Below are 13,798 nucleotides of genomic sequence, written 5' to 3' on the forward strand. Positions count from 1 at the left end.
GATATGTATCTTTTGGTTCTGAGTTGTTTATTATATTCTCATTAGTGTGATCGGGGACCTGTGCCTTCGTTTGTATTTCTTTACGTTTAGCGTATTAGATTGAGAAGACGGGGTCTAACACTTATCTCTTCTCAGTTTAATACGTCGCGGGCTTGTTCACGTTCCGATTCCCCGGTATTTTGGGAAGCGGGGCGTGACAGGTAGTGCAATGAATGCTTTGTAGGTGCACGTTTCACTTAACATGTTGGCATCATGACGCAGATGTGTTGTATTGTCAGCCACTACGTGCTGCTTTGTAACACACTTTGAGCTAGCTAGGGAGTGACTATTAAGCTTCCAACCTGACAAGATTATTGAGTCTAGGTGATTATTGGGCTTCTGAATTGTTCTATTTAGTGAGCTTATCAAACAGACCAATCACTGAAGTTAGTGGGCTGAGTTTGTGTAAATAACTTGACATTTGAGTTTCTCTCATTAATGTGCTGGCAAATCTTGGACAACGTTAGAGACATATATAAAGGCCTATACTCAATAGAATTATACAAGATCTGTCACCTATTCTCTAGAAATTGTAGTACTTGTTTGACTCCAGTTCTATGCCAAACGAAGGAGCTCATAGTTCACCAATACACTTAAGTAGCAGTTCTTGAACGTAATTCGGTTTTGCGATCCTTGCACCAGAGTAGGTCGAATATTGCATTAAGCTCAGCGTTTAGGATGCACAACGATTCGAACTAGTTTTCGACAGCAAGTATTTTCCGAAAGTTTGCATTACCTATCTTAATTTCTTTTCCTTTTGTTCTAACAAAAATAAATTCGGTTATTAAGTGCTACAAATTCATTTTATCACTGCTAATGTTCTCAAAATATATAAATTTCCAGATAGACCACATGCCCATATGCCATCTTGAAGTCAATGATTGCTTGAACTGTGAAGGAAATGTCTCTTTTCTATCTTAGATCTGAAGCATTTAGCTCCTAACACCCAAAAAAAAAAAAGTCTATCATCAAAAATAATCCCACCCCTCATCAACTAACCCACAACAACAAAAGGGAATAAAAGAAAAAAAATACTATTAAATACCCATTACTTGTACGAGCATCATTCACACACTATGTACAAAATGTTTTAAGTCCTATGTGTTGAGATACTTGTTAGCCCGTAAAACTACAACAACCATGTGACTTCAACCAGAATCAAGGTAGTTTGGTCTCCCGTCCATATCAGTTGCCTCTCAATTTCGTTTGCTGCTCCTTTAAGAATTCACAAAAAGTCCCAACCACTCTCACCTTCTTCAACCAAGAAAAGAAATATAACCCAAAAACACCTCTCTCTTTCCATCAAAAGAACAAAATAGATCTCACATAATGGCTGGTCTCCACAAAAGCATGAAGGCCAAGCTCCAAAACACCCCAAACCTCAAGCTTATCCTGCTTGGTTTCTTCCTCCTCTTCACCATCTTCATGATTCTAAGATCAAACTCCTCTTCTCCTCCCTCTCCAATTACACAAACCAGAGCACAAGCCCAATCATATCCCCCAACACAATCAACACCAATAATACATTCATGCTCAAAGATCCCACCCTCCCTTGTCGAATCCATCCTTCACTATGCCACCTCAAACACAACCCCACAACAAACCCTCAGTGAGATCTCAGTCTCTGCCAGAGTCCTCGCAAAGAAATCACCCTGCAATTTCCTAGTCTTCGGCCTTGGCCATGACAGCCTAATGTGGACTGCCCTCAACCACGGAGGCCGCACTGTCTTCCTCGAAGAAGACAAGAAATGGATAGAAACCATCCAAGAGAAATTCCCACAATTGGAGTCTTACCATATCAAATATGATACTAAGGTAACAATGGCAGATGATCTGATGGAGTCAGGGAGAATGCCAGAGTGCATTTCTATTGGTGACTTGAAGTTTTCAGAGTGTAGGTTGGCATTGAAGGAGTTGCCAAGGGTGGTTCATGACATGGAGTGGGATGTGATCATGGTTGATGCGCCAACCGGGTGGATTCCGGAGGCACCAGGGAGGATGGGGGCAATATACACGGCTGGAATGCTGGCGAGGGGGAAGAAGGAAGGGGATACTGATGTATTTGTTCATGATGTTGATAGGATTGTTGAGGATAAGTATTCGAAGGAGTTTTTGTGTGGAGGGTATTTGAAGGAGCAAGAAGGGAGGATTAGGCACTTCAACATTCCCAGTCATAGGACTAGCTTGGCCATGCCTTTTTGTCCCTGAGGGAGGAATTTGAGGTTATTGTGGTTTTGTTCCCTTCTCTTAATTTTGTTTCTTGTTGATTATTCTTGTATGTTATAAGGGGATGAGGGCACTGGATTGGATGCGAATGGTTGTTTTGTTGAGGGAATTACTGCTCTATTTTCTCTTTGGTTCTCCTAAAATGTTCACTTCAAGATTTCTACACCACTTCTCTCATTTCAACATGGTTTACTTGTGTTCTTTCTGCCATAGGCTATAGTATTGGGCATTTTTTACTATTTTTCTTGTACCAGATTTAATACTTGGTGATATCTGGAAGTAGTTCATTTTAAGGTTACAAAGATTGAACTCTGCTGTGGGTTTCCATGTTGAATTATCGACATTTCTCCTTCTCTTGTTACTAACTAATCATCTTCTAATTAACTGGCTCTATTAAAGATGTTTAGTTCTGATTGTCAACAATATTAGATCACAGTGGGCAAATATTCTATCCCTGATGTTTTATGTTCATTGTATTGTTGGACGTTATCAAATTTTATGTTAATTTCGTGCAACCTCTTGTTCTGATCCAAGGGAGTCTTCATCAATTTTCTTGGGTCAACTGCTAAGACTTTTTAAATGCAACTAGAAATGTTAAGGAAAATGGTGTTCAATTCTCTTTTGACAGTGATAATTAAATTTGCATCGAATTCGTAGACAACATATCAAGTGGAAGAAGCAAACATTAGCAGCACCCAAACTAAAGAAAGCTGAAAACAGTTATGCTGAATGGTCACGGAAATTATTAGTTACCAGGTATTTGGCAGAAAAAGTACAGTGGCCATTGCAGTAACTTTAGTTTGCTGTAGCCTAACATCTGAAACAACGAAATAAATAGAGAAAAGCAAAGGTAAATGTAAACAATCGCAATAGAGGATAATATTGGGTCTTGGACAATTGCAGGTACGGGCTTCTCCTCTACATCTATCCAGGTCCATGCCTGTTCGATACTCTGGCTGCTCCATTACTTTGCTACCACTTGTGAACTTGAACTCTGGGTGATATGGTATCTTGAACACCACACTTCTGTGTTGGCAATCGATAATGGCATGGAAATTATAAAGCCAATCCATCCCCAAAATGATATCAAACTCATTAGTAAACCAGTCACCAACAAGTTTGTATATAGCTCCCTGCCACAAACTACTACCGGGCATCTCTTAGACTCCCTACTAGAAATTAACACCCCGCTACCTGTATGGATATTCCAACCTGTATCTAAACTATCGCATGGTATGGTGTTTTCTAAGCTGGACCTCAGGTCAAGTTATCATCAACTGAAGTTGTCACGCCCTGATTCCAAAATGTAATAGTTTGGAACGTTACTCGGCAGGCAATGCAACCATTCGGTCACATTCACGCCTCTGGATCATCCTGTATACAGATATATTGCCAAAAGAACTACTACGTAGAGCATGTAACTAAGATAACAAAGAAATTAGATAAATGAAGAAATATATGAAATTACAGAGTTCTATGACAAGTCCACAACTATCCAAAATGGGAGAAAGTAATATACATCATAGTCTGGGGAAAAAATATATGGCTAAAGAAAAGCCTACAAAAACTACCTAAAACAACTGAACTTGAGAAATGACAGAATGAACGGTGATCATTGCCCCTGAGCCTTCTCCTCGAAATACTCTCGGTCCTGCGAAAAAGAACAGTTCCCTATTCTGGGGCACATAAACACCAGGGGAGTCAGAAAACTCCCAACAAGCATGTAAAATGAGAAAATTATGCACGTGTAAGTGTAGGTGGCATATAAAGAAAAGATGAATTCTAAATGAACAGTGATCAAAGAAAATGCTAATTAGGAGATCAAGATAATGTCCATCACCAAGCTACAAGCCTATTATTATTATTTTAGATGTTATTTGAATTAGAGAAGAATATTTTCATGTATATAAATCGGTTCCCCGTAAACCATCCCGGGAACACGGCTCCAAGTCAAGTATTGGCCCTTTGGTCCTTGTTTATATAACTCAGGATATTAGTAATACACATGTGCCCGTTTATATACATGTTATATTCTCCATCAAATTCCCCTTTATAAACCCTATGTTTTCTGTTTAATCGAAATAACTATGCATGAAATGTTGTGCACTAACCACAGAGTTACTGTGGAACAACTTTCATAAAATAATGAAAGATAACCGTGACCCAGAACTTGTCCAATCAAGAAGCGTGCATCGTCTAGTCGATGCTATAATAGTAATAGCCAAGGAAAACCCTCATATCGGGATATCGATATCGAGGGTATAGTCATGCTATGAAAAGCACGCTTATAAATGATATTTTTGATGGAAGTCGTCTTCATGCACAATCTAGCCTATTTGATGTCATTACTGATCAACACGGATTTCAACCACACAATATACTTCAAAGTATAACAAAGTACTCAAAATGAGCTAACAAGTTCACTAAAATAAAATAAGTTAAAAGCTGGTACGAGGCTAATATTTGAATGACAAAAAGAGAGAATTGGATAAATAATCACCTAACCCTAAATAAAACTACTAATATTAACCCTGCACCCAAAACCGACATCATTCCCTCTTCTGTTAGCAAACCATCACATTATTTAACAAACATGAAATTCTAGTAAAAAGTCAAGCCCCACAAAGGAAACTCAGTCCCAACAACTAAAACTCAGGCTCAACTACTAAAATTTTTTTGGCTATAGGATTTTGCACTCCTAACCTAGGAGTTATCATCTAAAGCATCTGATCACAACACCAACTTTGCTTATATGACACCAGTAATACAGAAAGGTATAAGTTTATGTTTATATTGACCAAAATTACATTTATTTGTGGAAAAAATGAAGAGTATAGGATTCGAACTACAGAACCGTGTGTCATTGTCCAAAGCAACTAACCACTACAACCAATTAATCTTTCATGTCATGGTTGATGCAGATAATAAGTTAACTTAAGTTTTCATTTAAGATCCTAAATAAACACTTCCAAATAAGTAAAAGATAAATTTATATGTCTTTTATAAGTCAAAAAATTTATCTTCTGATTTATACAAAAATTATGTGAAATTAATAGTACTAATATTAATAAAAATGTTAAGATCATGGAGAGGAAAATATAATGAATAAATAAGATAGTAAAAATATAGATCCTAGTATTATAAATCATATTATTTATTTACCGAATAAGATATAACAACATAAAAAATCTCTAATAATTTTAAACACAAATTTCTACTATTTATTTCTATGAACTAAAATAGGGGAAGAAAAAGATAGTATTGCATGAAACAGAAGCTAATAAAAAAAAGTTCTAAATTAATTGGGGAAAGAGATGCTTGCATGAATAAAATCAAAATAATCTTAATAATAATAATTGAGGAAGGTATACTTGCATGAATCAAAACTATACTAGTAATAGATTTGATGAAAAGAATGCTTGCCGATTTGTCGAAGAAAAGACTATGAACCACAAATCCTAAAAGAAAAAAAAATCCAAATCTCGTTCCTCTTCCTCTTGTTCTCGGTTGGGTTATTCTTCTTTTTTTCTTTTTTTTCGTTTTCTTTTTCCTACTTTTTTGGAATAGAGATGGGGAGAAGAGGGGATTTGTTTATGTAGGAAAAGATTTAGTGGGGAAACCCTAAAACTAAGAATTTTTATTTAGTAGTAACCGGGTAGTTGTAACAAAAACTACAATGGATCTCATGATTGGATGTGGGAGGATCAATTCACGTAAAATTTGTTGGGCAAATCTCTTTTTTTTTCTACCTCCGAACCAACCTCTGAGAATCTCACACGTTTGAGGAAATCAATGGATTTGTTGAGTTTGTGTACTCATGGGCTTTCTAGGATGGGCATTTGGGAGCCTTTTTTTTCTTTGTTCAATTCCAACATGATGTGGGCCTATGCATAGGGTTTGCCAAAAAATGATTGTGGATCTCGTATAACAAATATTGATTATTACATCCTACCCACCTAAGAAAAGAAATTTCGTTCTCGAAATTTACTAAAAGTCACCTATAGCAAAAAGATGTGGATATCATTGATGAATGTCTTTCTCCCGCTCCCAGGTTGCCTGACCAGGTCGATGATGTCCCCAAGATACTAAACAAGCGGGATAGTTCTGTTCTTGAGGACCTTCTTATATCCAAAATCTTCATTGGTCGCTCCTCATATGATAAGTTTGTCCCAATCTTAAGCTCTGCAATGTCTAGGATGTAGGTTTCATCTCGCACATATCGTCGAAGTTGTGATACGTGGAACACATCATGCACTCCCTCCAATGATGGAGGCAAAGCTAACCGATATGCCACCTCTCCTACTCTCTCTAATATCTCAAAAGGACCGATGAAACGTAGACTAAGCTTCCTGTGGCTACCAAATCTGATAACTCCTCTAGTTGGGGATATCCTTAAGAAAACATGCTCTCCAACCTGGAATTGTAAAGGTCTCCTCTTAGCATCAGCCTAGTTCTTTTGTCTATCCTACTGATTTAAGACACTCCCGTATCGTCTTTATTTTATATATTGTCTGCACTATCATCTCAGGACCTAGCAAACGCCGTTCTCCTAAGTCATCCCAGCATGTAGGAGTTCTACATTTTTTGCAATATAATACCTCATAAGGTGCTATCTGGATGTTGGCCTAATAACTGTTATTATAAGAAAACTTCACAAAGTGTAAGTGATCTTCCTAAGATCCCTTGAAATCTAGCATGCATGCCCGCAACATGTCCTCCAAAATTTGTATAGTCCTCTCTGATTGTCCATCTGTCTGAGGGTGGTAAGTCATGTTGTAACTCATTCTAGTCCAAAGACACTACTGCAAGCTCCTCAAAAAGTGTGATAAAAATCGTGCGTCTCTATTAGAAATAATGCTAACCGCCACCCCATGTAAGCGTACTACCTCCCTCATGTATAGCTCCACTAAACTCTCTGTCGTCTGTCTAACACTAAATGGTATGAAGTGAGCCGACTTGGTGAGTCGGTCTACTACTACCCATATAGCGTTGTTTCCCTTCTGGCTTCTCGGTAGAGCTATGAAAAAATCCATCGTAACATGTTCCCACTTCCACTTAGGAATAGGAAGGGGATGCAATAACCTAGTTGTCCTCTGATGTTCAGCCTTCACCTGCTGACATATTAGGCATTTTGACACAAATCGGACTATCTCCATCTTCATTCATGGCCACAAGTAGTGTTCTCTCAAGTCCTGATACATCTTCGTGCCTCTTGGATGAATAGAAAGCACTGAACTATGCGCCTTCTCTAGCAGCTCTATTCTAATATTTCCCTTAGGCATACATAACCTACCACGGAATCGCAAGGATCTATCCTCATGTATCTGTAGATCAGTTCTCTCCCCAGACTCCACTTGTTTCTTAAATTTTTGGTACCGAGCATCCTCGAACTGGGTAGCCTTGATCCGGTCCATCAGAGTTGACTGCAACTGCAAACTCATCAACTGTCTCCCTACTCCAGGCAATATAATCTCCATATTCATCCTCCAGAACTCAGCTAGCAACTCCCACTATCTGGTGAGTCTCATCGTCACAGGCTTCCTGCTCAAATGATCTGGCACCACATTAACTCATCCTGGGTGATATTATAAATCAAGATCGTAATCTGCCATAAGCTCTAACCACCTGTGCTGTCTCATGTTGAGCTCTTTCTAAGTAAAGATATACTTTAAACTTTTATGATCTGTATACACCTCCACTCTCTGCCCTAAAAGATAGTGTCGTCATAGCTTCAATGCAAAAATCACCGCCGCCAATTCTAGATCATGAACTGGGAAGTTCCTCTCATGTGTCTTCAACTGCCTAGATGCATAAGCTACTACATTCCCATGTTGCATCAGAACACAACCCAAACCCAACCCAGAAGCATCCGTGTGCACTACAAATCCTCCTGACTCATAAGGAATTGTCAAAACTGGTGCTGTCGTCAACTTGTTCTTCAACTCCTTAAATGCTGCTTGACACTCCTGAGTCCATAAAAACTTGACCTACTTTCGAGTCAGCCTGTTGAGGGATCCGGAAAACTTAGCAAAATCATTTATGAACTTCTTATAGTGTCCAGCCATCCCCAAGAAACTTTGCACTTCTGTCACAGATGTAGGAGGATCCAACCTCAACACCACATCAACCTTCTTCGGGTCCATAGAGATACCTACTCCTGAAATTACATGCCTTAGATGGGACACTTACTCTAGCCAAAACTCACACCCGCATGATCTTCCTTAGTCTTGGAGTATATAAGAATGTCATCGATGAACACCACCACAAACTGGTCGATATACTAGGAAAACACCTTATTCATCAAGCTCATAAATATAGATGGAGCATTTGTCACTCCGAATAGCATCAACAAAAACTCATAGTGCCCGTATCGTGTGCGGAATGCGGTCTTGGGTTTTTCTTCTTTCCTCACCTTTAGCTGATGATAGCCTGACCTGAGATCCAGTTTAGAAAACACCCTAGCTCCTCCGTGCTGTTTGAAAAGATCATCAATCTTGGGAATTGAGTATTTATTTTTGATGGTAACCCGATTCAATTCTTGGTATTCAATAAACATCCTTCTGCTACCATCCGGCTTTGGCACTAACACTACTGGTGCTCCCCAAGATGAAGTACTAAGCCTAATAGTTTTCTTATCAAGATACTCCTGGACTTGCTTCCGTAACTCCTCTAAATCTACTATCGGCATCCGGTAAGGTGGTTTTGAAATATGTGCAACTCCCGGAATAATATCAATGATGAACTCTTCTATATCTTGATCTATTGGTAGACACGACAACTCATCAGGAAAAACGTTAAGGAACTCCTCGACAATTTTTGGTATGGGCTTCTCCTCTACCTCTATATAGATTAATACTACATCCATGCCTTCTTAATACCCTGGCTACTCCATCACTTTGCTCCCGCTCATGAATTCAAACTCTAGGTGGCCCAGTATCTTGAAAACTATGCTTCTGCATCGGCAGTCGATCGTCACATGGAAGTTGTAGAGCCAATCCATCCCCAAAATAACATCGAACCCGTTAGTGTCAATCACCAATAAGTCTGCAAATAGCTCCCTTCAACAAACTACCATTGAGCATCTCTTACACTCCCTACTAGACATTTACACCTCGCTACCGGTATGGATATTCTAGCTTGCCTTTAAACTATCACATGGTATGGTGTGTCGTGCAACAAACTGAGAAGATATAAAATAGTGAGATGCCCCAGAATCAAATAGGGTAAAAACATGGACTGAATAAACCAAAATGATACCTATGACTAATCACCAGATGCATCAGACTGCTCAACGGTAAGTGTTATAACCCACCTTGCCTCTGCTACTGCTAAGCTTGCTGACCGTATTGCCCTGAGTGCCTCTGCTGGTAAGGAGGCTGATATAGGGGCTAGAAATGAGGACCCCTCCATTGTCTCTGACCTATAAATTGTTGACCCTGCTGATGTCCTCGAAACATCTGCTACTGTGTGGGAAGTGGTGGCCTCAACTATGGTCCACTCTGTCTAGTCTGGCCTGCTGACACTATCGCTCTACCTGAAGTTCCTTATGAGACTCCTCTACTAGGACAAGCGGTGAGCTGATGATCCACCGCCCCGCATGCTAGGCTAACCCGTTAGCTCTCTGGAAGTCCTTCATCAAGTGCCCCGGCTTGTTGTAAAAATGAGAAATCATGCTGGTTGGATGTGGAGCTGGTCTCGAAGCCCCTGTTTACTAGTACTTGGCTGGTGATCCTCCTATCTGAGTCTTCTGCTGATTACCTCCTGAGTTCTATCTTGTAGGGTAATTGTTAGCCCCTCTCTTCACCGAGTTCATGATCCCAATAATCAGTTGCTCTGCTTTTCGAGCTACCTCTAGGACATTTGCATAAGTCCCAACCCTCTTTTGACTGTAAATCTAAGTTTGCATCTCAAAATTTAGGCCCTGCATGAACCATTATCCCTTATCCACCTCATTCGACACCATCGCTGGGGCAAACCTACTGAGCTTTGCAAATTCTGCTGCATACTCATCTACAGTACTAGCTCTCTGTCTCAGCATAACAATTTTCCTCTGCTTCTCTAGATGAGCTGTCTTCGGGAAAATATCTCTAGGAAACTCTCCCAGAATGTCTCCCATGAAATCGGCTTAGGCAGCTTCTCCTCCTTTGCATCCTACTATGTCCTGGCTAAATTAATGGGCTGCAGCTATACAATGTCCACTCAGTTTTCATCTAGTATCTTTGTGGCCCTCAATAGGTGGTCCATGTTCTGCAACCACATCTCGGCTACATATCCGCCTTTAGTCCTAGCAAAGTGTTGTAGGTTAAGCTTCCGAAAATCAGACACATTACCCGGCCTTGCAACCTGCTGCTGCCCGTCCCTCTGGTAATTTTGAGCTACCAGGTCCATAATCGCTACTTCAAGATTGGCCTGATCGACTTGGTGTCCCTCAGGGACAACTGGAGTAGGGGGTCGAAGTTTTGGGGCCATAGTGATCACCTGAAATGAGATTGGTCGAGATTAAGACTTGAGAAACAGAGAAATGGGAGTCAAGGACGTATTTCTGGAAAGGAAAGAACTCATTCTATACATGCTTTATTTTTTGGCTCAATCTTAGTTTTTTTTCTCTATACAAGATGAGACAGCAATTCTTAATTCTAGCTTCTGATACCAATAAAAACCTTATCACTCCCCGATTCCAAAATATAATAGTTTGGAACGTGACTCGGCCAGCAATGCAACCATACAGTCACATTCATGCATCTGGATTATCCTGTATACAGATATATTGCCAAAAGAACTACTACATAGAGCATGTAACTAAGATAACAAAAAAAATTAGATACATAATGAAATATTTGAAATTACAGAGTTCTATGACAAGTCCATAACTATCCAAAATGGGAGAAAGGAAAACACATCATAGTCTGGGGAAAATATGTGGCTAAAGAAAAGCCTACCAAAACTACCTAAAATAAGACAAACCCTAAACACCAAACCCGAAAATCTAATGCATGGAACAAAAATTTAAAATAAGACAAACCTATTGTAGGCATCGAAAATTGCCTATAGGTCTCCACGAACGGTTCAGCGTTAAAGAGCGACGATGAACATCACTATCGAGCCACAGGAGCCCAATTGACGTCGACTAACGACTAAAGTAAGTCGGGCGAGGCTACGTGAGCTTATAGGGATTTTCGACAAACAAGCGCGGACCAATCGGGACCCGGCACTGTTCACAAAAAGGACAACGCCCTCGTGGGCCTCGACCACTCTACAGATAATGCCAACCACCAGAGCGGATCGAATTCTTCGTCAAGCATCCAACGCCCCGGAATCACTCAAATCCGAGTCGCGGACGAAGAATCTACAGGGAAAACTATCGAATCAACTCAAATGGAGTCTCGGGAGGTGAAACACCCCGGGGGTGTCTGGAAGCGCTAGACACCCCAGGGGTGTCTCGGACCAAGCCGAGACACGTCCTAGGGTGTCTCGGCTCTAAGCCGAGAGACCGCCAGGGGTGTCTCGGCGAAGCCGAGACACCCTAGGGTGTCTCGGCCATGGCCGAGACACCGAAGGGTGTCTCGGCGGCTGGCGCAAGACACCAAGGGTGTCTAGGCCCCCTACCTACCCCCCATACTCCTCATATGCCTATAAATAGACCCCTTGACTCTTTGTTTAGAGGAGGATTTTTGAGAGTCTTGGCGAAGCCCTGCGCTGCAGTCAAAGAGTGATCGAGCGGCTTCAACCGAGGAGGAGAGGGTCTACATCAGTCTTCATCACCCATTCCCCGTCTGATCCTTAGTATTAGCCCTTGGCGTTAATACTAGAGAGTATGATATCTCGCTTTAGGCCGCGATTGACGTTTTAACATCTAGATCTCACGCGATTCGACGAAGCTCTGTCGCGATATTTCTGGATCAGAAGTTTCTAGATCTCACGCGGATCGACGAAGCTCTGTCCGATTTATCCGGATCAAGATCTGAATTGCCCCGGTGGTCCACGGATATTAACGTCCCCGTCATAGGCCAAAGACCGCACGCAAGCGAGACCGCACCAAAACGGATCTCGTGTTTATTTTCGATAAAGTTGCTAATCTTTGTTTGTTGGCACGAGGAGGTCTTATAAAAAGACCGACTTTTTATCGCGATTCTTGTTGTAAACGCTTGAAGTTGTAACAGATTTGTTCGCCGGGAAAAGTTGGTGTTTTCTTCATTACCGATGTCATTGGCGCTCAATTAACACTTTATGGCGTTACAAAGAGATGCGCGGTGCTTTTTATAAGACATCCGGCTTACAATGAAAATCAACAATAAAACAAAGAAATCAAAAATTACAACTTCTCTCTTTTACCGCAACAAAATCACAAGATCCTGTTATCCGGTCTCTTGCTTCTGTGGGTTGTTTGCCTGCGCGCGCGGGTTGCTTACCGTGGACCACCGCGTGATTCTGGATCCAGGCAGATCTACGACGTATTACGGTATTATCGCACCAAGGAGATAATAGCCGGGAGGGATCGTTTCACCAAGGAAACGACCGCTACATCTCGGGATCTAAGAACCAAGCTTAGATCGCGGAGTGTGACGACGTAGATCTGAGATTTAGACTCTCTCGAACTCCTGCCTTTTTCGGTGCGGGTGCTGCTAATGCCAAATCGGCGGGTCTCCAAGTCTTCAAGCCTTCAGATCTCCGAGTTGAGGTGACAATCCGGCAGAGTTTCGGCTCTCTCAGAAGTTTCAGAAGAAAGTCCCCCCAAATGAACGAGTACGCAGGCCTATTTATAGGCTCTCAGAACTGTGCGTTTGCACAGTTCTGAGCCTAGCCACCCCTAAGGTGCTGCGGCCATAGCCGAGCCACCCCAGGGTGGCTCGGCCTTGCCGAGGCCACCCTCAGGGTGCGCTAGCGGGCTTGGCCGAGCCGCACCCTGGGGTGGCTCGGCTTTGTCGAGCCATTCAGGGTGGCTCGCGCGGCCTGTGGCGCGGCTCACGGCCTTGGCGTGGCTCGGCCGTTGGCCGAGCCACCCTAGGGTGGCTCGGCCCTTGGCGCGAGCCAGCCCTGGGGTGGCTCGGCACCGAGCCGCCCAGGTGGCTCGGCTTGGGCGCCGTAGCCACCTTAGGGTGGTTCGGTTCGGGCGAGTTCCCGCCAGGTGCGCGCTGGTTTTTTCGTTTTCCGTTGTTTCCGGGTTGTTTTTGTCCGTTTGTTATGACTTGATTCGCGGATGTGCAGTAAACCTCAGTCGGTGTTTGCAGTTCAATCGCACTTGTTGGAGAGACCCGTCGACTCCCCGAACCAGCTAACGTTGTTCAGCTGCGATGCAGTTCGTTGCTTTGTAGCCTCTTAGTTCGTTTCGTGCTTTAACGTTCGTCGATTTGTCGAATGCATCGCGCCGAGCTGTGTCAAGGGCACCTATTAAGCAGTTTTATACGCCTACAGATACCCCTCCAAAGCCTTTTCATGCCTCGTTCTTTTATAGAAGAGTCTGGGAATGCTGTTGGATATGATTGCCCCCTACCGTTTGTCCGGTGTAACGGGACCTGGAAATGACTTTTTGTTT

General features: G+C 42.0%; 1 protein-coding gene across 1 annotated transcript; it reads left to right on the top strand.

Annotated features, from left to right (window-relative positions):
- Positions 1,207–2,504, top strand: LOC109826029 (glucuronoxylan 4-O-methyltransferase 1-like). The gene has a single exon (XM_020392982.1). It carries the CDS (start codon positions 1,369–1,371, stop codon positions 2,245–2,247), a length of 879 nt encoding a protein of 292 aa, XP_020248571.1. The 5' UTR covers positions 1,207–1,368; the 3' UTR covers positions 2,248–2,504.

This window comes from Asparagus officinalis, chromosome 10, assembly GCF_001876935.1.
Source record: "Asparagus officinalis chromosome 10, Aspof.V1, whole genome shotgun sequence".
Lineage (NCBI taxonomy): Eukaryota > Viridiplantae > Streptophyta > Magnoliopsida > Asparagales > Asparagaceae > Asparagus > Asparagus officinalis.